This window comes from Phyllobates terribilis, unplaced genomic scaffold (genome assembly GCF_046119375.1).
Source record: "Phyllobates terribilis strain yellow unplaced genomic scaffold, ASM4611937v1 Scaffold_4__5_contigs__length_816908805, whole genome shotgun sequence".
NCBI lineage: Eukaryota > Metazoa > Chordata > Amphibia > Anura > Dendrobatidae > Phyllobates > Phyllobates terribilis.
Window position 1 is genome coordinate 720,134,893 of NW_027362764.1, and position 27,401 is coordinate 720,162,293.

At 40.3% G+C, this 27,401-nt stretch overlaps 1 protein-coding gene across 1 annotated transcript in view; it reads left to right on the forward strand.

Annotated features, from left to right (window-relative positions):
* ZFPM2 (zinc finger protein, FOG family member 2) overlaps window positions 1–27,401 on the forward strand; it is a 588,691-nt gene that overhangs the window by 240,768 nt on the left and 320,522 nt on the right. Inside the window, exon 4 of the mRNA XM_073679761.1 lies at window positions 11,751–11,875. Within this exon, the coding sequence (XP_073535862.1) occupies window positions 11,751–11,875 (125 nt within the window). The remainder of the gene's footprint in view (window positions 1–11,750; window positions 11,876–27,401) is intronic.

Here is a 27,401-nt window from a genome sequence, read left to right on the forward strand (position 1 = left end):
TTTATGAAAGCAATTTGCACAAAATTCTTCATTAACATATGTATCGTGTATTGGGGGGCTTCATTTTCTTTTACAGCCTGAATAAATAATATCCTACACATGGCCACTTATAATTTTGTTAGTATTTCCTATAATGTGTCCATGAATTACTACAATGAAACACTAAACAAACGCTAAGCAATGAAATTTCATATAAATATATATATATAAAAAAAAGCAAAAAATAAACCTTTGCCCTTCATGAGGGAAGAGAACCCACCGTATTCTTCCTGTTCTGCTCTACCACAATTCCCAGACTTCTGTGTATAAAAGTGCTGGCCCTCTTGAAGGATGTTGTGCACATGAACACAGCGGACTCTGTCCTCTCTAATCTTGGTTAAAGTGGACCACGACAATTGAGGATCGTAAAGAGTCCATGATGACCTTTATTGCCCAGAGGACTCCATTCTCTCAAGATGTTCTAGAAGTATGAGCTTTCAAAATTCTAGATCATCCTCTATATATTTTTCGATAGCCTTTTATGACTGCTAAATTTAATTCAGTAGCCTATTTTCCTTTTCCTTCCAGTAGAATGACACTGGGACCTTGTATGATCAGGCTTTGACCTTGTAAGATGGAGATCAGAGAACGAGCTACATTAGTTCTGTGTATGTGACTGCAGAATGCTGAGACAGTGCAGAGATCTGAATCTCAGCTCCACACGATTTGGAAGTTGCACTTAAAAATAAACCGTCTGCCTTTTATAAAGAGACAGTGACAGCAATTCAAGCTGGTAAATCTGTATCCAGATGAATATGTCTATGCCAGCTCTTCTAAATGACAGCTCGTATATGACAGCAGGTAGATGTTCCTTCACATGGACAAATGTAGACCGATAAAGTAAGAAAAAAAGGGAAATAGTCCCCACTCTCCAAAAAATTACAAATCAGGGAATGTCTCTTTTTAATTACATATTTAGATATATCTGCTTGAGTGTCAACCAATTTATATCATTATTAAAGTTTCCACAAAGTTGTCACCCAGATTTCCTACAAGTCCTGGATCCTAATCATAGTGGGTGCAGGAGTTGAAGTTAAACCTGAAAGGCCTGGGACTAAAGGTCCCTTTTGAACCACATGAGAAGACCAATACATTAAAGATCCTTGTGTCACATCTGTCAGAGACCACAAATTCAAAAATGCTACCTCCGACAGACTTGGCACAAACAACTACATCTGACAGATTCCAGAGGGAACCCCGACCTTCATCCTTTAACCCCTGTACAGGGATCATCCGGTCTTCCAATGGAGTCTACTTGATTACTTCCCCGGAAGAGTTGCTGTCAGAAAGAGAAAACCAGAGGCAGGAAGGATCACCAATCAGGGTCAAAGCCAATAGGTCATGTCAGGAACTGAATTGAAAAACAAGAGGATAGTCAAAATATACGCCAAGGTCACGGAACTGGAATAATCAGAACAAACAGCAGCAAATCACAGCAGTGTAAACCGGGACAGCAATGCTATTGACTGGCAGTGGGAGTCAGAGCTTCAGGGGTTTAAATAGTTGACTGCCCCACCCAGGGCTCTTAGAAAGGAGTGATAAAACCTAGATTAAAATTAAACCCATAGCTCTCTTATAAAGCAGCACTAAAATTTCCAGGGAAGCAAGCAATAAAGGTGCGCTGCTGTCCAGCAGCCAAAGCGGACACAGAGAAGGCATGAATCGGCACAAATGTTAATGTGATAGTTGGAGGCACTGTTGGAGATTTTACATTGGGACCCACACGCTTTAAATTATACCACTGTACAGAATGTCAAAGTTTCTAGATCCAAAGAAGAAATAATTTGCCCGCTTAACATAGTTATAGAAAGATTGTATATCGTCTTAAAGAAAAGTACCATCTTCTTAAGTTTCCAAGAGTCTTTATTCCCACTTTTCTTGAATGCAGGTGCATAACCCTTTTTATGGGTGGAGGAAGAGAGTTGATAATGCGGCAGCTTCAGTGATCCTGGTTGAGGATTTGGTTTATAAACTCTACCCTCTTGTCATCCCCTATAAATCAAAAAGTTCACAAATGTATTAGTATCATTATAGCAGTGCCTGCCACTTTACCACTCAGTTTATGCTTTGATCTTTTGGCCTGAAGTCCCCAATGTTATCCAAACTTTCTAATATCGAAAATGTTCAACCAACTATTCCCCGAGAGATGACTTTGTGGGATAAAAATCCAGCACGTTATATCCTGATTTAGAAATGCCAATCCTTTCGTTCTCTATGAGATAAGTCGTTGCCAGAGATGTCTGGCAGTGGCTCTCTCCTACAGAACACAGGAGCGCCCCAGTGTATGAGGGAGTCGGGATGTGAGATGGCATACAATTTAGATGGCGGTTGGCTGAAAAATGTTTTAGCCGATCGTTTAGGCGGCAACTATCTCCCGCAGCAACACTTTACAAAGGAGTTGATCATTCTGACAAGCGCTCCTGTGTTCTATATGAGAGAGCCACTGCCAGACATCTCTGGTGGCGATTTATCTTTTAGAAAACAAAAGGATCAGTAGACCAAAATTGGACATACCGGATAATTATCTCACTTGGTATCATCTATCGAGGCAAAAGTTAGGAGGCCCCCATAACACAATAAACTATTGACCGAACCCGTGGATATCAGAACCACATTAGTCTGCGTATGGAAAGCTGGTTTGTCGGAGCACACAGCTTTGCAGCTCCACGCCAGAAAGGTGTATCACCAGTGTTCAAAATGATGGAGATGGGAAAGAAACATCTCTAACATGCTGGTTTCTAGTACACAACTACCTAAAATATATTTGGGATCCATGGCTTTTCTTAAACCCATACCCACTGGAAAAAAAATGAAAATAGAGTCACGTTGATTTCATTTCTGTTTTTCATTTTATCTGATATTTACCAGATGCAGCGCTGATTTTACCAAGTATTTAAAAAATATGATATAATTACCGTCATTCTTTTATCCATCATTTAGCTCTGAGAATAATTTCATAGAAACATAATTGTTCTTCCCATATGCATGAAAACAAATGGGGGAAGAGACAAATTACGTGCAGATGGTGTCCTGGTGGGAATCTTCTTGTTACTTATCATTTATTCTTTGGATATAGAGATCCTTGCAACAGACTGAGGAAAAAATGTATTCAATCAAGCAACTCTCCTACCATGTGCATCATACAGTATAGGCTGTTTATATTCTCTTTATGCAGGCAGTATTTTTGTGATGGAAAATAATGGTTAAGAGTAATTATTGTTTATTTTTTTTATTTTTTTTCCCATGAATTTATAGTACACGTGAAAATAAGAAAGATATATTACAAAATTATCAGAGAAATCTGCTTCTTTCTCTACTTGAACTAATCATTTATTTCCAAAATGCTCATTTTACGGGTGGAATCTGTCCTCAGTAAAAATAGATTTTCTCATTCCTGAGATAAGAGGTGACAGTTGGTGCTCATAAAGTTCTATGGAGAACTGTAACTGTCATTTGAGGGGAACTGTATCTGCCTCTAGCTCCTCCCCCTCCATGGAATTTTAAAAGAACCAACTGCCGTCTCCTATCTCAATAATGGGGAAATCCATCTTCACTGAATATAGATTTTACCCATGAATTGAGAGCGAAAGTTCAATCCAGGAGGAGAAAGAAGCAGATTTCTTGAATAAGATATATTACAAAGTTGCTTATTTTCAAGTGTACTATTGATGTATGAAATAAAAATGAAAGCAATTACTTTTAAAGGGAAAAAGAAGTATTTTTTTTCTTATTAGTGAATATGTAAAGGGAATATATCAGAAAATAACACATAACTTGAATCAATTTTTTTTACAATTTTTGATGATGTGTTTTATTTTTTATATGACTATTTGTATCATTTTTTTTACCATATTGTATTTTTGTACACTGGTCATTGGAGCTCTTAATAAAGGCTTATATTCTCTGATTTGTGCAGCACATTTTTCAGCTTTCCCGTGTAGACTGGGGCAAAAAAACATCTGATTATCATTAGAGGACAGTTGTTTGTACTGTTAAAGGCCTACATAGGGCTGGATTATAATGCTATATACTACGTACACAGATATGGCTCGGTATGCAGATCACACTTTTTACTTTATGTCTCCGGAGTCAGTTCCAGGAGACCCTAAGGCCACTGTGACATGCAGAAGTAGTGCTGTTGCAGAGTGTGACATGCAGAAGTAGTGCTGTTGCTTTAAAAGCATCCAGCAACTATTAGAAGTAACACAAGCACAGGAGACAGGAAGTGTTGTGCTCCAGAAGCATCCAGCAGCTAGAGGGGTTAATACAGTCACAGGAGAAGGGGAGTGTTTTAGCAGAGCCCCAGGGGGATTGTGGGGAAGTTGTTTACTATCTGGCTGGAGCCGAAGAGAAAGGTGGTGTGTGTGTTCTGTATCTCACAGAAGTGCCCCTGCAAGTGAAAAGGATTCAAGTCTAGAGTGAAGCGAAGCACAGGTCAGGTAGAGTTCCTGAACTAGCAGGGCAGAGTATTGTCAGGCAGAGAGATAAGGACTGGAAGAAATAGTGTCACAGGGATCATCTCCCTTAGCAAACCCCCCCTCCTCCATCTCACTGTGCCGTAAAGAATGCTGTGTTCATTAATGTGCCTTTGCATTAGAACTGTGCTGTTCTGTACTACTGGGAAGACTGTGAACTGCTGTGCTGCTAAGGAAACTATACAGTTTGTCACTGGAGCCTGTTGCTCATAAGACTTAACTTGCACTGGCTGTGTGGCTTCTTATTAAATGCTACTGTTCTACCGTTTATGAGGACTCTTGTCAAGTGTGTCTTGTCAGCAAGTGAAACAACCTACGTGTCTGTGCCTGAGGGTCAATACCCCTGTGTGCCTGAGAGAAGCTACAGCACATGCTCTATGGTCGCCCTGAGTAACAGTTCACACAGGATTCCAAAGAATTCATGTAACCTGTCTCACCCCTATCTGAAACTAGCAGCGTGCGTGTAAGGAGTGGTGAGCCGGCTGTCAGAGTCAGATTCCACATACAAAAGGCAGAGATGGTTTACTATCATCTCTGCCTTCCAGATTGCTATATACACATCACATAATGTATAATGAGTAGAAGACCGTGCTTCCTGCTCCCGTCCCAGTGATCACATGAGTGAGCTCACTTGTATCACGAAAAAAAAGGCAAAAAATAACCCCAAAAAATGTTCTTGGTCATGGAATAGTGAAAATTGTCCCTAGTTTTGACTTGGTTAAGATTAAGTGTATATTACACAATATTAAAGGGTTTGTCTGATACTAAAAATGATATCCCTAATATCCATCGATAATAGTATTGGGATTGGAGGGAGATCAGCACTCAGGAAGCTGGATGTCAAACTCAAACACACAGGGGGCCAAAATTAAAAACTTGGGCAAATTTGCGAGCCAACCAGTATACAGTATAATGGGCCCCACATAGTAATCCATACAGTATAATGGGCCCCGCAAAGTCCTCCATACAGAATAATGGCCCCACATAGTCCTCCATACAGAATAATGGGCCCCACATAGTCCTCCATACAGAATAATGGCCCCACATAGTCCTTCATACAGTATAATGGGCCCCACATAGTCCTCCATATAGAATAGTGGGCCCCATACAGTCCTCTATATAGAATAATGGTCCCCATACAGTCCTCAAAATAGAATAATGAGCCCTACATAGTCATCCATACATAATAATGGGCCCCACATAGACCTCCATATAGAATAATGGGCCCCATACAGTCCTTCATACAGAATAATGGGCCTCACATAGTCCTCCATATAGAATAATGAGCCACACATAGTCATCCATACATAATAATGGGCCCCACATAAACCTCCATAAAGAATAATGGGCCCCATACAGTCCTCCATATAGAATAATGGTCCCCATACAGTCCTCAATATAGAATAATGAGCCCTACATAGTCATCCATACAGAATAATGGGCCCCACATAGTCCTCTATACAGAATAATGGGCTCCACATAGTCCTCCATATAGAATAATAGGCCCCACATAGTCCTCTATAAAGAATAATGGGCCCCACATTGTCCTCCATGCAGTATAATGAGCCCCACATAGTCATCCATACATAATAATGGGCCCCACATAGACCTCCATATAGAATAATGGGCCCCATACAGTCCTCCATATAGAATAATGGGCCCCACATAGTCCTCCTTACAGAATAATGGGCCTCACATAGTTCTCTATACAGAATAATGGGCCCCACATAGTCCTCCATATAGAATAATAGGCCCCACATAGTCCTCTATAAAAAATAATGGGCCCCACATTGTCCTCCATGCAGAATAATGGGCCCCACATAGTCCTCCATATAGAATAATGAGCCCTATATAGTCTTCCATGCAGTATAATGAGCCCCACATAGTCCTCCATACATAATAATGGGCCCCACATAAACCTCCAGATAGAATAATGGGCCCCATACAGTCCTCCATACAGAATAATGGGCCCCACATAGTCCTCCATACAGAATAATGAGCCTCACATAGTCCTCTATACAGAATAATGGGCCCCACATAGTCCTCCATGCAGTATAATGAGCCCCACATAGTCACCCATACATAATAATGGGCCCCACATAAACCTCCATATAGAATAATGGGCTCTATGCAGTCCTCCATACAGAATAATGGGCCCCACATAGTCATCCATATAGAATAATGGCCCCACATAGTTCTCTATAAAGAATAATGGGCCCACATAGTCCTCCATACAGTATAATGGGCCCCACATAGTTCTCTATAAAGAATAATGGGCCCGACATTGTCCTCCATGCAGAATAATGAGCCCCACATAGTCCTCTATACAGAATAATGGGCCCCAAATAGTCCTCTATGCAGAATAATGGGCCCCACATAGTCCTTCATGTGGAATAATAGGCCCCCACATAGTCCTTTATACAAATAATGGGCTCCACATAGTCCTCCATACAGAATAATGGGCACCACATAGTCCTCCATACAGAATAATGGGCCCCATTCAGTCCTCCATACAGAATAATGGCTCCACATAGTCCTCCATACAGAATAATGGGCCCCACATAGTCCTACATACAGAATTATGGGCCCCACATAGTCCTACATACAGAATTATGGGCACCACATAGTCCTCCATACAGAATATTTGCCCCACATAGTCCTCCATACAGTATAATGGTCCCCACATAGTCCTCCATACAGAATAATGGCCACCACATAGTCCTCCATACTGAATAATGGGCCCCACATAGTCCTACATACAGAATTATGGGTACCACATAGTCCTCCATACAGAATATTGGCCCCACATAGTCCTCCATACAGTATAATGGTCCACACATAGTCCTTCATACAGTATAATGGCCCCACATAGTCCTACATACAGTATAATGGGCCCCACATAGTCCTCCATACAGAATAATGGGCACCACATAGTCCTCCATCATGTATAATGGGCCCCACATAGTCCACCATCCAGAATAATGGGCCCCACATAGTCCTCCATCCAGAATAATGGGCCCCACATAGTGCTCCATACAGAATAATGAGCCCCACATAGTCCTCCATACAGAATAATGGCCCCACATAGTCCTCTATACAGTATAATGGGCCCCACATAGTCCTATATACAGAATAATAGGCCCTACATAGTCCTCCATATAGAATAATGTCCCCACATAGTCCTCCATACAGTATAATGGGCCCCACATAGTCCTCCATATAGAATAATGTCCCCACATAGTCCTCCATACAGTATAATGGCCCCCCATAGTCATCCATACAGAATAATGGCTCCACATTGTCCTCCACACAGAATAATGGGCCCCACATAGTCCTCCATATAAAATAATGTCCCCACATAGTCCTCCATACAGAATAATGGGCCCCACATAGTCCTCCATACAGAATAATGGGCCCCACATAGTCCTCCATACAGAATAATGTCCCCACACAGTCCTCCAGACAGAATAATGGCCCCACATAGTCCAACATACAGAATTATGGGCCCCACATAGTCCTACATACAGTATAATGGCTCCACATAGTCCTCCATACAGAATAATGGGCCCCACATAGTCCTCCATACAGAATAATGGGCCCCACATAGTCCTCCATACAGAATAATGTCCCCACATAGTCCTTCATACAGAATAATGGACCCCACATAGTCCTCCATACAGAATAATGGGCCCACATAGTCCTCCATACAGTATAATGGCACCACATAGTCCTCCATACAGAATAATGTCCCCACATAGTCCTCCATACAGTATAATGGCGCCACATATAGGTGGTGGTTCTTGTGTCGCGGGCCAAATTAAACTAACCACAGGCCAGTGTTTGATATATCTGGGTTAGTGAAAACATTTTTTGGGAAAGAGGAGATGCTAACTAATAGTGATCACCAAAATGATCAAGAAATAAATAAATAGATAGTGATCAATAGCAGTATCAATCTATGAAAATATGTCAATTTATTAAATACAAATGTTTCCTGACACATATACATGTAGTAACAAACTAACAAACATATAAAACACCATAAAATAGTGGAAAAACACCACTGTCTAAGGAGCCAGCTGATACATTATAATAGAATCACGTATATAATGATACAACAAATACTATATATGATAATTCAATGAATGAAGAAATACAGAGCGCACAGGCTCAGTGCAATATCTGTGATGGTCAATGATGCCTAGACCCTGCAATGCACTAGTTAAATAACAGGGTAAATGTGTAAAGGCAAGTGAAGCACATAAAAGGCTGAAAAAGCAGAGTATGGCAAAAGGCAGTACCTGTTTCCCCACACTGAATGGTGGTGGTGATCACTATTAGTTAGCATCTCCTCTTTCCCAAAAAATGTTTTCACTTGTTAGTTCATGAGATGCTGCAGGTAGATCCCGTTTATTAGATGGTGCCCTCCTCATTTATGGTGATATATCTAGGTTAGAGGATAACCTCCAAACTTAGTACAAGTATTTTGTACTGGGATCCTGATTGCAAGTTACAATTCGCCTCCAAATATTAATTTTGATGGATGAGCCATGTCTGCCTTTTATAGGCAATGTCATAAACACCTATCTGAGCACGGAGACAGTCACATGCAAAAAAACAAGGTCCGTTCAATACATTGAGTCAGTGGTGAGGAATGTACAGCGAGACGATATTGCTTTTCCACTTGGCATGAGCAGATAATCACAGGGATAATGAGACAAGCATAGCCACATTGTATAAACGTATCCCCCTCCAAATTATAAACCTCCGAGAGTCACACGTGTAAGTTTGGACATTTCGGTGATCAAATCACATTTGCTTACATGTCCCCACAGCAGAAGCAGACGAGAGTTGAGATAAAATTAGTTTTGAATGATGTCAGCCTCGCTGTTATCGGCTCCCTTGTCTTTTATGATGTGTTTTAATTTGCTTTGTTTCCAGTTGGGCTTTGCCTATGAATAAGAGGAGACTACAGATTTCCTGACCTCTAAAGCTGGCTAATCCAATAACTATGAGTGTGCTTCTCATCTGGATATACTTTTATGAACCGTTTTTATCTATTTCTTATATATTTCATATTTATCTGCCTTTTTTTACTAATAGATTAGACCTTTTTATGGTCCAGGACATGTAAAATGAAAAAAATAATTATATTTTCAAATAATTCTAATTAAAAATATCTAACTGTCTTGTGAATAAGGCTCCCATGAAGACCTATAGTAATGTCTATTATAGTTTTGGGGGAGTAGGGTCCTCCGAAATTAAACTAGTTCTGCTGCTTGGTCCCAGCAACCAGTTTACACTCAAGTTGTTGGACTGTCTATGTAATGCAGAGGCAGTTTATGTCTTCTAGAGTCAGGAATGGCGTAAAGGCCATACACATTCGAATAGATGTCCAGATAGACAGCAATGCTGACCTTCTCATACTTCGCCGAACGTTCCTGTGTTTTCTTTGAGGATGTGTTATCTCCCTGCCAAACAAAAGCATCGGATGACTGAATTCCAACTACCCAATCGTTATGTCCCCAGATATAATCTGTTTGGGGGCAGTCTGGAGGTCCCCATACATGTTACATGGTCAGCTGATCCCACCAAAATCAGTGGATATGGCTGACTTCTATCTCATGTGTATGGGACTTTTACATTTGATGGTACCCAGTGTAGTCTATGCTGTTGGCACCTACATCTATAAGTATGGTGTCTAGTTATATAGTACACATATAACCATATAGGCATTATTCAGTATGGTTCTCAAATGATTCCACATACTGGACAAATACTTTAATATAGTTGCCTAAAATTCCATCACCATACACTGCAAAAATATTAAAATGTGCTTAAATAACAGTGCCAAGAAACTCCAAGTAGACACCACCAGTGATGATAGCAACTCTGTACATAAAGTAATCTAATAACCAGTGGTGCCCATAGAAATTGGTGGACTTAGTAGGAAAGGTTCAAAGATGGCCCATCTATGGGCCTCCAGCGGCCATTAAACAACCCTCCATCTTCTGTTGATAATGTCATGAGGGTCCAATAGGAGTATCAAAGGCACCCCATCTAAACAGTTGCTGTTTACCATGACATGTAAGGGGTTAAACTGATGAGATCAATTCACTCTATAGAAACCCTCTTGATATATGGTGGATGTTGGGAGAAGTGGGCAAATGCCAGGCTGTTCAGCACATTGCCTGCCGTTATAGCTAATGCTAAGAACTGTTATATTTTATTTATAGATAACATTGCTGTACAATTAATATTAATATTTCCATTGGTCACAAGCTTCTGGTGCCAGGGTTTCTGTAGGGCTCCCATTTGGCTAATGTTCCCTCTACAACCATGAGACCGGCTCTGTTTAAACATATGACCCAATAAACATTAGACTAATGTCAGCCAAACTTGATGACATCAACGGGTTCGGCCGACGTTCCATTGTGCATGGGGCCCCTCACAACTGATTATTGGGAGTGATGTTGATTAGGTATATCCAATTTCAGACTGATAATGGCTTTGTTCTTCCGGAGATTAGCTGTCCCCAGACTTGTCTCGTAGAGAACACAGGAGTGCTTGGCTGAATGTTGGTTGAACCCTCCAATATCGACCACTTTGGCTGACGGCCTGATTTGTATGGGGGCAGCGGCTCACTCATGGTCGGGAAAGATGTTGAGCAGACATGTCTGATTTCGGACTTCCGATCACATTTTTCTACCCGAGATAAGCCACTGGCCACCGTGAAAGTTGACGGCATTTTTTTGGAGAACACAAGTGCGATCGGACAAACGAGCAAGTGTGTATCGGAGTTTCGCTGAGATGGTTGTTAGCTGAACAATCTGAATTCCAACTATCGTTCGTCCTATGACCATTTAAAGTAGTTGCTCTGGTTAAAATATGGGACCTGAACTTCCCTCTACTGACTCTGATTAGGGTATTTGGAGATAGGTTTCATAGACCTGACTACCTCTATCTCAGTATATTGACTATGTAGTTTCCTTGCTTTCACACTGTGGGCTCCACGGATGCGTAATAATAACGTAAACTGTGTTTTACAATTAAAATATACAAAAATGTGTATGTCATCATGAATCTGCAGATGCTCGACTTGACAACCATATTAAAAAATTCTCATTCCGTTGGCGTCGATAATAAGGAACTTGTAAAACAAACAAAGGGGAGGATGAGGCTGTTGTCAAGGAAAGTGAAAGTGTTCAGCACATGTCTACATTTCTGTGTCTGCAGGAGAATTGGAAGCTTTCCAGAAGGACGGAGAACGCAGGATCCAGAGCCGACAACAACTTCCAGTTGGAACAACATGGGGGCCCTTCGCTGGCAAGATGGACTTGAACAATGATAACAACATTTTGGTATGTGGGAATTAGAATCTGTCAATGCATTAAATGTATATGAATGTTTCTACAGTCCTATTAATCCTAAATGATGAATAATACAAAACATATTTGTTCAACTTCTTAAGGAATTGAGTAGGTACGATACTATTTTGCAAAGCTGTAGAGAAAAGTAGGTATCATTGACCTTTCAGCCTATGCAGCCTCTATGGTGCCCATGTAGAGAGGAAGCCCAGTATTAGTTGATTCCATCCATATTGCTATTGGGTGATGAGAACCTATGCAGGATTTTTTTTTCTTGACAAATAACGGGATGTAGAAGGATCAAGAAAACTAGAAGGATGAGGAAATAAACACTTGTTCATGGATGGCTAAAACTTAATAAGGCATGTCAATTAATTTTATGGGGCTACTACTCATCTACTGTATGTATGCCATTGATCAATGTCATGTTGGAGCTATAATTCATAAAAGGAAATAATTCTTAAGATTCACCCTGCAAACTGCCTCTTCAGAGAGGAAGAGGACTTGAACTCTATAGCGCCACCTGTTGGAAGCAGCAATCCTACAAGTCACTATCAACCCTTTAACAAACCTTGCAATATGACATAAGATAAAAGCCAAATCAGAATCTCAATTTATACAGAACATTTGCAACTTGATGAACACAGAAGAGACATCATCCATGATTCATAAAAGGGTGTATGGTAACCCATAAGAAAGACACTAGTGGTAAATGACTAGCTTCAAAGCCAGGTCCACACAGGCTCATCTTCTACAGAACAGTTGGGGCACGTTGCTGTGTCCAAACCTTGGCCCACAAATCGTTCTCCTCAATTTGGATGTCCAGTCTGAGGCTGGTCCTACACATGAAATGGCCAAACGTTCTGTCAGCAGACAGCTATGTCTTCTGACTCCCCCCGGGCACATGAGCGGTCATGTGTTTTCAATGGAAAAAGAGAAAGCTACTGACAGATATCTCTGACAGATGTCCAACAGCGAATCCTTCACTCCCCCAACATGATCTTTTGGGAAAGAGTCTAAAGTCCCTCAGACACACTATATGTATGGGAGCCTTAAGCCCTTAAACAGTAAACGGCTATCCTTAAACAGCCTGTGTTTCTTCATGATGGGTATATCTAAATTCCCTTAGCCTATCCCACTCTATACATAGGTCACACCAGTATCAATCCTGTTAGTAGGATTTTAATCAGAAATTGCCATAAAATCGACAAAGCGGACACTAAAGCACGAGGCTTACAAAACAGCAGAAGATTTAGAAGACTCCAGAAAATAAGTTTATGTTAATGGTCTTCTTCTTGCCGATATCTTGGCCACTCTCGAATTAATGATTTTGAGGTGGTGGCATGGCAGATGTTTGATAAGTTTGGGGGGAATTACATAGAAGAGCACAGAGCATATCACCAATGTCTGTGCTGGAAAATAACAGGGTGGATTAAGAGCCCGGCATCACGTTAAGCATTTTTTTCTTGTGAAAATATTAGAATGTAAATTTCTAAATATGTGGTTCCAACTGGCTGAGCTGTTCAATTATGAATTTGTGAATGCAGCTACAGTACAATGCACCATATTACTGACGTCTTAAGCCGTTCCTGACTCTACATCTAGGCTCTCTGAATATGACAGATGCTGTGCTGTCTCCGCTTGTAGTTGGTCTGTATATTTAAGTATGGATTTTCTAGAAATCCTGGTATCCCTGTATATAGCTGGTTCTTCATGGGTAACATCCTTCTTCTTTACTTTTGTGTAGACGGGGAGTGACAATTCTCTTTCGAAAATTTTAATTCTAAAGAATTCTCCCATATCCCAGGACTTCATTTTCTTTTATTTATTTTTATACAGTATTTCTTTTAAGTGTTACTTTTTATTTTTTTATGTTTGTTTATTTATTGTGATTTATATTACGGTTAAGTGTTTATTATTTTTTCTGCATCATGTGGGACTGAAATAGTCCAAAAAAATAGTGTTTCGATGACAGACAACCAAGATATTCCAAATACAATAAAACATATACAATATAATGATGCCCTATCAATGTGCACGGCTGGCTGCACGGTATCCTGAGCAGATACGTTATAAGTGCATACTATGTAGCAGACAAGTATTAGATTACATTACATTATAGGACTGACTGCAGGAATTCTTGGGATCTAGATATTCACTGCATGCACGTACAGCTGGGTTTGATTTCATGGGTGCAAAGTACTTAATATAAAACCAAATCTCTGCATGGTATTCATTCTGCAGAGCATTCAGTACAGGTGCAATGTGCAGAAGAGAGGTTGCATAGTTGAATAAGGCTCAGATACAGAACTGCACGCATCTACATACAAAGTACATATAGCCACGGCCATAAATATTGCAATAACAATGATATAGTATTATTTTGCAGCAAAATCCACTAAAGAAGTGATATTGTGATAGGAAGTAATACTGAGTAATAAAGTGTTGTTGACTGCTCTTTTCATGTCTAGCTAATAGAAAGAGGCTTACAGCTCATCAAAAACAATGGGTGGCATGGACACCCATTGATTTTATTGGCCACCATACCACGAGCAAATAACCATTATCAACATTACCCAATGCAAAAAAAGGTCAGAACACAACTATTCACCCAGTGCCTACTTTGATTTTAGGACAATGATTTGGTCCTACAAGCGATTAGTGACCTTATTAGTATTTTCCTCATCATCAACTTTGATCTTGAGCTTCTAGCATTCTCCAAAGTGTAGACTCATCAACAAAGTGAACCAGCGCAGGAATTGATGAAAGTTGGGACTTGTGCTTTGATTAAAGCCGGGACTCACTTAGGGATAAAAATGAAAACAGTACCTGTAGTTTATTTTCAAGAGAATATCCTTGACTACAGTTGGAATTTTGACTTTACTAGGACTATGACATTTAGTAGAAATCCAATATCAATACTAAACCTCCTTACCACCAACTTCTATTCTTTCTGGCCCCTCATACAGGTGCAAGTTTAGTCAAGTGTTGTATGTGAAGAAGGTGCTGTCAAATAAGCATGTTTAAATCACACATGTAGGACCCTTCCTTCTCTTGCCAGCTAAGGAGAATCAGGATACCAGCATATTAATTAGATGGTTGGGAAGAAGATTTGTCTGAGATTCATCTTTAGTAGGACATTTTTGGCTAGTAGAGAAGACTGATACTGTCTATTAACTACAGCTAAGACCTCCATTGACTAAGGGTCCCACCCCTGGATGACCACCTATGTCCAATATAGATCAATGAAGGCATAAAGTTCTTCAGCAGGTCTCCTAAAGAAGCAGAAAATAACACTGGTTCCCCCCATAGATATTAGCTGATCTTGAGAAGCAGTTGTGGTTCCCGAGCAGTAGAGTGTGATTAGTCAGCAGTCTATGACAATGTTGTCCAAACTATACAATCCTAATAATGTTTATACTTATTGACGAATAGATTGTAGATGGGATATATTTTTTTTTCACCAAGTGCATCATCTAGGGAGCCCAGTGACTCTCTACCAATCGATTCTCCATGTTTAGCTGCTTCTTTATATACTAATCCTGGATGTGAATCGTGTAAGTTGAAATGACTTTTCAGATGTGAGACCTTTTTAACAAAGGACATTTAGAAGGTTCTTGGTGAGAAAAGCTTCTTACCCTGAGCTGTTAGATGCCACAGATAGGACGTACTTTAAAAAGGATTCGGAGGCTGCTGATAATAGGTATGGAAGCCTGTCCAATACACATCAAGACCATGTAGTAAGTCATTTCTCAGAACTGCTGTCTAATATGTAGAAGTAACAAAGCCATTTCCATCATTGTACCCGTACAGTGCAGTACATTGCTACAGTGAAATTGTCCAAATATAGTACATTGCTTATGATGTATTAAAAGGATATTCTCAAGTTTGAAAGTTATACTCTATTCACGAGATATGGGATAACTTTCCAATTGCTGGGGGTCCGACTGCTGGTGCCTCCAGAAATTCCAATCATGCACATTCATGCTACTGCAGGTGCTGAAGACCAGTCTAGCGCAGCACTCGGCAATGTCCAGTGCTCCCAATAACTCTAGGGTCACCAGTCTAGCGCAGCACTCGGCAATGTCCAGTGCTCCCATTAACTCTAGGGTCACCAGTCTAGCGCAGCACTCGGCAATGTCCAGTGCTCCCATTAACTCTAGGGTCACCAGTCTAGCGCAGCACTCGGCAATGTCCAGTGCTCCCATTAACTCTAGGGTCACCAGTCTAGCGCAGCACTCGGCAATGTCCAGTGCTCCCATTAACTCTAGGGTCACCAGTCTAGCGCAGCACTCGGCAATGTCCAGTGCTCCCATTAACTCTAGGGTCACCAGTCTAGCGCAGCACTCGGCAATGTCCAGTGCTCCCATTAACTCTAGGGTCACCAGTCTAGCACAGCACTCGGCAATGTCCAGTGCTCTCAATAACTCTAGGGTCACCTGTCTAGCGCAGCACTCGGCAATGTCCAGTGCTCCCAATAACTCTAGGGTCACCAGTCTAGCGCAGCACTCGGCAATGTCCAGTGCTCCCATTAACTCTAGGGTCACCAGTCTAGCGCAGCACTCGGCAATGTCCAGTGCTCCCATTAACTCTAGGGTCACCAGTCTAGCACAGCACTCAGCAATGTCCAGTGCTCTCAATAACTCTAGGGTCACCTGTCTAGCGCAGCACTCGGCAATGTCCAGTGCTCCCAATAACTCTAGGGTCACCAGTCTAGCGCAGCACTCGGCAATGTCCAGTGCTCCCATTAACTCTAGGGTCACCAGTCTAGCGCAGCACTCGGCAATGTCCAGTGCTCCCATTAACTCTAGGGTCACCAGTCTAGCACAGCACTCAGCAATGTCCAGTGCTCTCAATAACTCTAGGGTCACCTGTCTAGCGCAGCACTCGGCAATGTCCAGTGCTCCCAATAACTCTAGGGTCACCAGTCTAGCGCAGCACTCGGCAATGTCCATTGCTCCATCCGAGAAAAATGTTCCGATTATACTAATCAGAGTTTGATCAGAGTGGAAAAAAAAAATAAAAACAAGTTTCTCCACTTTCTTCATTCAGTAAGTCTGTGAAAATCGGACCGTACTTGGATGTCATCTGAATGCGGTCCGATGTGTTCCACGGACCCATAGACTTGTATTGCCAATTTTTATCTGACACTCAGATCAAATTCTGACATGTCAATAATTTTTTCCTCGGACCGCTCCATCCGAGGAAAAAATCGGACATGTGCACAGCCCCATAGAATAACATGCGCACGAGTGCGATCCGTCAAAGCCATGGATAGTAGTCGTCCAATTTAAACGGTCGGGCACTGAGAGTGAATGGAGTGGCAGTGCACATGATCGACCACCACTCCATTCACATGAAGCCCTAAGAGCCCCGTTTCTCAGGATCGTTGGGGACCCACAGATTGCAAAGTTTCCTCCAATCCTGTTGATAGGGCAAATCCCTTTAAGTTACGTGAAAAACTAAAAAATAAATATAAGAATTAAATTTTTGGGGGTCTCATGTATCAGTTTTTAGTACAAAAAAATGGGCAAATACGATGTATAATTGGGAGATTTAACTGGTATGTGGTGATGCTATTCAGCATCGTTAAACATAGTTTTAGGCTGAGTTCACACGATGCGTTTTTAATGCGTTTCCACGGCGTTTATGCAGCTGCAAAAACGCCGTGGAAACGCATTAAAAACGCATGGTAGAAGGGCAGCAATGTTCCCCAATTGAAATCCGCATGTGCTGTGCCCATGATGCGGAATTTTCCACAGCGTAAACGCTGCGCTCAAAAATCCGCAGCATGTGCATTTATTTTGCGTAAACGCGGCGTTTGACTAGACTTGCATTAGAACGCACCAATTCCGCAAGACTGCATTTGTACTTGCGTTATTTGCGCGTTCTAATGTGCGGATGGTACATTTCTGCTTCATTTCTGCATCGTGTGCACATACCCTAAATGCGTACATTAACCTTTTTGTTAATTCCATACTAAGATTTATAAATTAATTTATTACAAAGAACTTGAGTAAATTAAAAAATTTAGAAAATTTGTGCTTCACTAGACAATGACTAGAAAAGGTGGCAGTCTTTATTGATTGGGCATGGCTAAGTGAAAAGGAAAGTGGCCTAAACTTGCCAATGTGAGCCAAAATTGTGCCAAAATTTATCTACAACATATTGGCATTAAGCAATTCAACCAAGAGCTGTAACCATGGTGCACCAAATCTTTCATACATTAAGCAAAATACTTTGATACATAAGAACAGCACTAAAAGTTGGGCAACACTCCTCAACAATTATGACAGGGGTGCAGCTGGTGTGTGAGAACTGATAAACCAAAAAATATTATTAATATTTTGAACATATCTGACATAGTGCTGTTATTTGCCATTGGCATGTTTATTATTTCTGTTATTTGCTGTTAGCATCTTTTATTATCATTATTTCCAGTATTATTTTCTTGCCTTTTGTATATAATTTATATACCATTAGTCAATACATACACTATATGCTACATTACAGCAGTTTGTTGCTGGAAGGACAAACTTATTCAGTTGTGGTTCTAAGTCTTTATTGTTTTTAAGCATTTTTAATGTTTTTGTTGTTCCCCTATTTTTTTGTGAATATTATTTTCATCAGTTTGTTCTCACAGGTGTGCGCCATTTAGTGTCTTCTTATCTACTTTAGACTCATCGTCTGCCGGTTTGGTCTAGTTTTCAGATGTTTAGATTTAAACCAATATTAATAAATTTGTTTGATTGTTTTTTTTTCGTTAATAGAAATGTTTTGCGCATAAGCTGTGACTGAACTTTGGGTCCCAAAAAACTCACCCTGTCCCATATGAGAGAACTAATACTACGGGTGCTAGTTAAGGGCTTAATTAAAAATTTTGCATTGCGGCATAGGAGCTTCAAGTTACCTTTCTGGTCACTGCAGTCAGTATTCCATCAATTAACCCCTTAATGATCTATGATGTATATTTTTGTCATAGATCCCTAAGGAAAGTATGACTCCTGCCTCGGAGCTGAGTTCACTTCTTACCTGGCAGCAGACGCCAGCTGTGTTACATAACCGGCATCTGCCTATAACTGCAGCGACCTGAGCTTGCGCCGATTGCTGCAGTTTAACCATCTAAACGCCACTGTTAATCTCCGACTGCAGCCTTAAGATGATGTCACAAACGTTGCACGCACACACTAGGTCCCATCTGCCCCCACACGATGCAATTGCGGGGAGCCGATGGGTTACTGAGGCAGCCAAAGGCCTGGTAAAGACCCTTGTAACTGCCGTCTTAGTCTTCCTGTGCAGCTTGTATGGGGGCTAAAAAATAAAATAATAAAAAGGACAAACAATTAAAAATAATAAAAAACATATAAAAGAATACATCACCCCTCTTTTCTATAACAAATTCAATAAAAAAGAATTAGATTTATTATTGTTATGTCCAAAAAGTCTGATCTATCATATTATAAAATTATTTAATTTGTACATTAAATACTGCAAAAACAATTATAAATTGCCATTTTTGGTTGCTACACTTTCCCCCAAGAATACTGTAAAAAGTGATGAGAATGGAATATGTACTCCATATTTATACCAATGAAAACATCAGCTCAAGGCTCCATGGACAGAAAAAACTAAAAGAAATTACGGATCTTAAAAAATGGTGACACAAACAAAAATTTATTTTACAAATATCAGAATTTTTTTTCAATGCTAAAATAATAATAATAAAAAAATGTGTGTGGAGGAGGGTGAGGGGGGTGGGTGGTTGGTTTCATCATTAATATCATAGTTACCAGTGAAGAATATTGTTGGCGGGTCATTTTTTTCTACAGAATGAACTCTGTAAAAACAAAAAACACACAAAAATAATGGCAGATTTGCAGGGTTTTTGTTTGCAATTGCATTGTACTTGGAATTTTTTTTTCCTTTTTTCGGTACAATTAATGGTGTTATTCAAAATTACAACTCGTCAAAAAAAACAAGTTCTCATACAGTATGTTGGTGAAAAAATAAAAAAAGTTATGCGTCTTGGAAGAAGGGGACGGAAAAACAAAGCGAAAAAATGAAAAGATAATAATAGGTAATAATAATAATAATAGTAATAATAACAACAATACCATATAGTCTGTAATAAACAGCATGTATCACCTTCTCCATCATGTAACCTGAGTTTGGCTGAAGAGATTCCTTCTATAAAAGCTCCCTTGTCTCAAATCCATAATTTGTATTTGTCTTACAAGGTGTTGGGGGAAGCTGTGAGGTTTTTACATGCGTTGTCGTTGATCTACAAGCGAACCACTGGGAATAAGTTCAATGTGCGACTTCAATAGTCTATTGTCAGCTGTGTGATGGAAATATCGTGATTAAACGACTAAAAAAAGCAGCGCTGTGTATGGGGCTTCCAGGATCCTGGAATATGCATGATGCGTCTATTGTCAGCGCATGGTCGCTTGTATGTATAGGGCTTTTTTCTTCTTCTATTTTGCACAAAGATGCTTTAAATAGCTTATCCCCTCATGTCGCTGGTATTCTTCATGTGAATAGCTGAGTCCTTGCAAAGGTAAAATATAAGTTTATCGGAGTAAGAATAAAGAATAACTGTGTATCGTTGATCTAACATGGCCTTTACATCATTGTTACTCTATCAAACCTTTAATACGTGGATCTATCAGTACAAGAAATAAAAAAAAATGCTGCTCCATGACTTGCAGAACTACAAACCATAATGTGATTTTATCGTGGGATGCATCAGATAGTGAGAAAACAACAGATGTCTGGGGTATTCTGTGTGTAATTTGGATCCCAAGCTTTAATTTCCTAGTAGTATCAACACATCACTTGTGTATACCACTGGAGAAAAAGTATATTGGGTGCAGAAATAGTTGATGTACATGGGTCCTGGAGCCTGAGGTGCCCCAAAGCTCAACTGCTACATAAGATGACACCAGTATTATAATGGGCACATGGTAAGTGAGGGGCCTGTTGTAGATTCTGAATTGTGTCCCAGAATCTTCAAGTTACCCCTCTGGAAAATGCTTCAAAGTAGTATTCTAGTATTTTTTCTTACCTATGTAGTGCAGCATAAGCTACTACTAAAGAATGTTGGAACTTTTGTATATTCCAATGACAATGAACAGCTATCCCCTTGTAATGCAAAATTTCTGTATTTTCTATGTGATGTAGTTTCAGCCCTTCTCTCCTGCCTCCTGCTTGTGATAGATTTCTCACTGTCAGCTCTTACAAGCAAGAGACAGGAGAGACAGGCTGAAACGGTATATCATAGGATACACTGAGGTTGTGCACACAGCTATCACAGATAATACAGACAGGCAGTATCAGTCAGGGGAGTCTTATAACTGTAGCTAGTCATTGTATAGACTCACATACTATATAACTGCTTTCTTATATAATGCAGAGCAAACATATATTCAGTTACATAAGGGGCACACAGAGGAACAAAAAGGGCAGAGCTGAGTGTTGGTTTGAGAACTACTGGAAGAATTTGGGGTGTTGATATCCAGTGGTTTACAGGAAGCCAGAGACTGAGTCCTTTGTCCTCCGGCAAAAATTAAGAGACCACTGCAAGATTTTCAATTTCTCTGACTTTTCTCTTTATAAATGTATTTTTGAGTAAAATGTACATTGTTGTTTTAGTCAACTGACAGCATATATATACATATATATTTTTATATATATATATATATATATACAGTACAGACCAAAAGTTTGGACACACCTTCTCATTTAAAGATTTTTATGTATTTTCATGACTATGAAAATTGTACATTCACACTGAAGGCATCAAAACTATGAATTAACACATGTGGAATTATATACTTAACAAGAAAGTGTGAAACAACTGAAAATATGTCTTATTATATTCTAGGTTCTTCAAAGTAGCCACCTTTTGCTTTGATGACTGCTTTGCACACTCTTGGCATTCTCTTGATGAGCTTCAAGAGGTAGTCACCGGAAATGGTTTTCATTTCACAGGTGAGCCCTGTCAGGTTTAATAAGTGGGATTTCTTGCCTTATAAATGGGGTTGGGACCATCAGCTGTGTTGTTCAGAAGTCTGGTGGATACACATCTGATAGTCCTACTGAATAGACTGTGAGCTGCTTTTTTCTTGCCATAATACAAATTCTAAGTAAAGAAAAACGAGTGGCCATCATTACTTTAAGAAATGAAGGTCAGTCAGTGCGAAAAATTGGGAAAACTTTGAAAGTGTCCCAAGTGCAGTTGCAAAAACCATCAAGCGCTACAAAGAAACTGGCTCACATGAGGACCGCCCCAGGAAAGGAAGACCAAGAGTCACCTCTGCTTCTGAGGATAAGTTTATTCGAGTCACCAGCCTCTGAAATCGCAGGTTAACAGCAGCTCAGATTAGAGACCAGGTCAATGCCACACAGAGTTCTAGCAGCAGACACATCTGTTCAACAACTGTTAAGAGGAGACTTTGTGCAGCAAGCCTTCATGGTAAAATAGCTGCTAGGAAACCACTGCTAAGGACAGGCAACAAGCAGAAGAGACTTGTTTGGGCTAAAGAACACAGGAATGGACATTAGACCAGTGGAAATCTGTGCTTTGGTCTGATGAGTCCAAATTTGAGATCTTTGGTTCCACCCACCGTGTCTTTGTGTGATGCAGAAAAGGTGAACGGATGGACTCTACATGCCTGGTTCCCACTGTGAAGCATGGAGGAGGAGGTGTGATGGTGTGGGGGTGCTTTGCTGGTGACACTGTTGGGGATTTATTCAAAATTGAAGGCATACTGAACCAGCATGGCTACCACAGCATCTTGCAGCGGCATGCTATTCCATCCGGTTTGCGTTTAGTTGGACCATCATTTATTTTTCAACAGGACAATGACCCCAAACACACCTCCAGGCTGTGTAAGGGCTATTTGACCAAGAAGGAGAGTGATGGGTTGCTACGCCAGATGACCTGGCTTCCACAGTCACCTGACCTGAACCCAATCGAGATGGTTTGGGGTGAGCTGGACCGCAGAGTGAAGGCAAAAGGGCCAACAAGTGCTAAGCATCGCTGGGAACTCCTTCAAGGTTGTTGGAAGACCATTTCCGGTGACTACCTCTTGAAGCTCATCAAGAGAATGCCAAGAGTGTGCAAAGCAGTCATCAAAGCAAAAGGTGGCTACTTTGAAGAACCTAGAATATAAGACATATTTTCAGTTGTTTCACACTTTTTTGTAAAGTATATAATTCCACATGTGTTAATTCATAGTTTTGATGCCTTCAGTGTGAATGTACAATTTTCATAGTCATGAAAATACAGAAAAATCTTAAATAAGTAGGTGTGTTCAAACTTTTGGTCTGTACTGTATATATATATATATATATATATATATGAATTCTTTATATTCTGCCTCAGCCTGTGTCTCCGGTATCCTGCTTTAAGAGCTGACGGTGAGAAACCTATCACAAGCAGGAGGCTGGCGAGAAGGGCTGAAACTACATTGCATAGGATATACTGAGATTCTGCATTCCTGGTGGTCAGACTAGAGATCATATGACCCTGGTGCCCAAAACAAAAGGTTCAAAATGAAAAGATATAACACAGTTGTGATAAAAAAAAAAATACACAGCTACAATATTGTGAAGGTATTGCCACTAGATTCAAAGGCATTCCTTAAATGGATTTGGATGTGGTTTGATGTTATAACACTCAGTAAAATGAGAGAGGAGAGGAGCAGTATTCATGGCTTCAGCACAGCTCCTCTCCTTCTAGAGAAAAACAGTTTTATATCAGAACCTTTTTTTGGTCAACAGCATTATGAAGAGCAGAACAAATAGTTATCAAGTGCCAGTTTTCCATTATTACCTTAATTTCTAATGCTTGAAAAGGAGTAAGTGGGATATGAGTAGTATATGAGGGAATAGCTATAAATTTGAAGGTAACCAATTACATTACATTTAAACTGAGGGTCCCTAATTTACGACTATAAACTATATCCAACAAAGTGGCCCCAAAGAGAGTTTTGTGTTTCATGCTTTGGAGGACCCAACATGTCTGTACAATACTTAGGTCCTCTGGAATCTTACCGTAGGGCAAGCACTTGTTCCCAGGTATCCCAACAGACTAATGTCTTCAGGTCACCATTATAAAAAGAAAGGTGTAAAATTTAAGACTTAAGCCTTAAAATTATTTCTTGGCAAATTTTACTTAACTGGGATAAAGTAAGAAACCAAAGTGTGAGCACTGGAAGGGCAGGGGGATTTAACAAGTGAGTACTTGGTCTTTTATCATTTTATCTGATTTCCAATCCATGGGAAAATTTTAAATGAAAACTCATTTAGGGCCCCCATACACAAAGGAAAATCAACCGAGCCTGTCAATTTTGTCACGTTCAGCCGAACATTTAATCTGCATAAGGATATGTTCATATTGTGTCTTTTTTGCCCATTTTTGCACTGAAAACGACACAGAAAGTGCTGAAAAAAAGATCAAAATAATGAACTTATTCACTTTTATGCAAAAACACCTTGCTACTCATCTTTTCAGGCTTTTGAGCTTCTTTTAAAACATTTTAGGCTTTTAAAATATGGCAAGCATTGAAAAGAAGTAAGGTACCGGTTCTTCAGGCGTTTTCCACTAGAAAGGCACTCAATACTTTACAATACAAGTCAAAGAGAAGGATAAAAAAAATATTTATTTTGCACGTTTCTGCTGCAAAAAAACCTTTTGGCTATTTTTTTCCAATATTTTTCTGGTGTTTTTTGATCCATAAAGGAATGAAGAAAATGTTAAAGGGAACCTGTCATCAGGTTTTCCCAATATAAACTATGGCCACCACCTTTAATTACTTTTACAGCATTCTAGCAAGATGCGTACAAGTCCCAGACCCTCTCTGCGTAGCCTAAAAAATACCTTTCAAATCCCCTCATACAGCGTAGTCCAGTTCAATGGGGGTCTCTGGGCTTGATTTGGAGCCTTCTCTCTTCCTACAATTACCGTTCTCCTTTCCTGCTTCATGTGGATGATGCGTCCTAAGTCATCCACACAGTGTCCCCCATTGCGCTCCTGCACACTTGCACTTCTCTTTGCCCTGCTGAGGGTGGAGCAAAGTACTGTAGTGCGCATGCGCCGACTTTACTTCGGGGTCATCGGGACTCTTTGGCCTTTCCCGGCGCATGCGCATTACAGTACTTTGCTTCGCCCTCGGCAGGCGAAAGAGAGGTGCGCCTAGGAAGGGAAGAGGCGCCAAAGCAAGATCAGCGATTGCCATCAGACTGGACAGCGCCATATTGGGGGATTTAAAAGTTATTTTTTGGACTATGCAGAGGAGGGATGAAGACTGATATACAGCTTTACAGAATATTGTAAATGACGCATTAAAGGTGGTGGCCATAGTTCATATTGGGAAAACCTGGTGACAGGTTCACTTTATCTAAGGTTTCCTTTATTCCATTATGGATATCAAAAAAGCCCAGAAAAATAATGTTGTGAAAATTAACAAAAAACATTCCAACAGAAAAAAATGCTATAAAAAAACAAGGAAATTACTGCAAAAAAGTGATAGGAAAGGATGATTCACACTTACAATACTCCAGAGAATACTCCAGAGAAGAGTTTCCTGAAGCGTCTTCTGCTTAAAAATTGGACATTTTTGACTATCGGAAGTTGTTTCTCCACTCTCCCCTGACATATAACGTCACAAAGAAAGACGGATTGAGTCTTAATCTTTTCCTTCTACTGAGAGATAAACCATCAGATGAAGTATATGGAGACCTCTATACCTTTAGAGCTACGGTGTAGATTCTCTGACTATGTTATGGCTTGATGGGCTTTCATCAGCCTTTCCTCCTTTGTTGCCTGACTCTGCCAGCACTACCACTTATTAGTACCCAAAGCAATGATTTTAGGTAAAACTGTCCTAGTATATGATGCCAGCCTTCTTAAAGGTGTCATTTTAATCCATATCAATACATTTCTTGCATGTATGGAAATATAGTGGTGGAACGGATATACCAGGCTGCCAGGCTACAAGGTCCACCACCCATTCGCTCATTCATTTCAATGTCTTGCAAATTTTCTTTCAAATGGAATAATTTTCTCTATGTAATAAATCAGATTAAACCCTAATGAGTAAATGCGGGGCCAAATACATGGTAAATGTAGGGGTTAAATATTTGACACGCCGCCTCTCATCTGCCTTTATTATGAATAATGACAGCTGCGTTTCGCAGCTACATGGCACATGTGTTCATGTTTTTGCTCATAAAGAGATATTGAGATATTGATCTCCTCTCCTAATACATTTTCTGATAGCGCTATCAGGTAAAGTGATTTTCTAGAGAAGGCTGGGATGGCCTGGTGCGACCTCTATGCCAGATCCCGTAAAATAGGCTTTAGATCTTTAAAACCTGAATAGGACATTTTAGTTTTCACTGGAGGAAGAAGAAAGTGCATAAAAGAACAGAATTCTTATTCTGCCTCTTATACCAGATTATACTGGGGAAAAATCTCCATACACAGAGGGAAACGCAAAGCTTCTGGGGGTTAATGCAAAATCAGCAATACCTCCCCCCACCTCCAATCTGCCATTGAATACTGAAGCCCCCCTCAGGCTTCATGGTCCCATATGCCTGAAACCTCAGCATCCCCTACACATATGCCCCCGTCCATACATATACACCTAACTCATACTATTAAAAGGGGTTTCCCCCACTCATTAAAGGAATCTGCCAGCTTGATTTTACCCCCTCCACACACACATGTAGTTCTTTCCAAGACAAGCCCATCCTTACCTTTAGCTAGACAGTTCGTTGCTCTGTTACCTAGAAATCGCTGTTTTGAATAAATATGCAATTGAGGCTAAAGTGCTTTGGACGTGACAAAGCACTTCCCAAACCTATGTCTCCCCAGCTCTATTCCCTGCCTAGCGCCACCTTCTCCTGCTTGATTGACAGCTCTTTTGCTTCAGGGAACTTCAAGGAAAAGGGTTTTTAGTCAAGCAGAAAGGGCCATGGAAAGTGAGTCTAGGGATTTTTTTTACAATACTTTGTAGAAGGTGTTATTTTAGGGCTTGCACAATTCTTTGGTATTTGCCAGCAAAATGAACACAACTGGGATTTCTTACAGTTTTTGACTTCCCATTAAATTTAAAACTGCTTAGTTCCGGCCACTTCCGGAGCAGTTTGTCAGCTGATCGGTAGATTTGCCCCGAGTGACAGACACCCACCATTGTCATATTGATGGTTTTTGGATCAAATATGACCCTTCATCATAGCTTCATTGTTACCATGATTAAGAGTCATTATTTGATCCAAAACGCGTCTGTTTTTGATTCTTGTGTCTTCGACTGGTTGCTCTGTGCGGATTTTCAATAAAACCAGAAACAGTTTTTATTGGAGCGCTGGTGCTGAATATGTTTTTCTCAATATGTTGACTTGTCAGCCGTTCACCTGGCAGGCTGGTGAGTGAGCTGAACTTTCTGTGTTTCACAATTTTATATTAATAACCTAATTAAAGGATAGGTCATCAATCATTACTAGAGATGAGCGG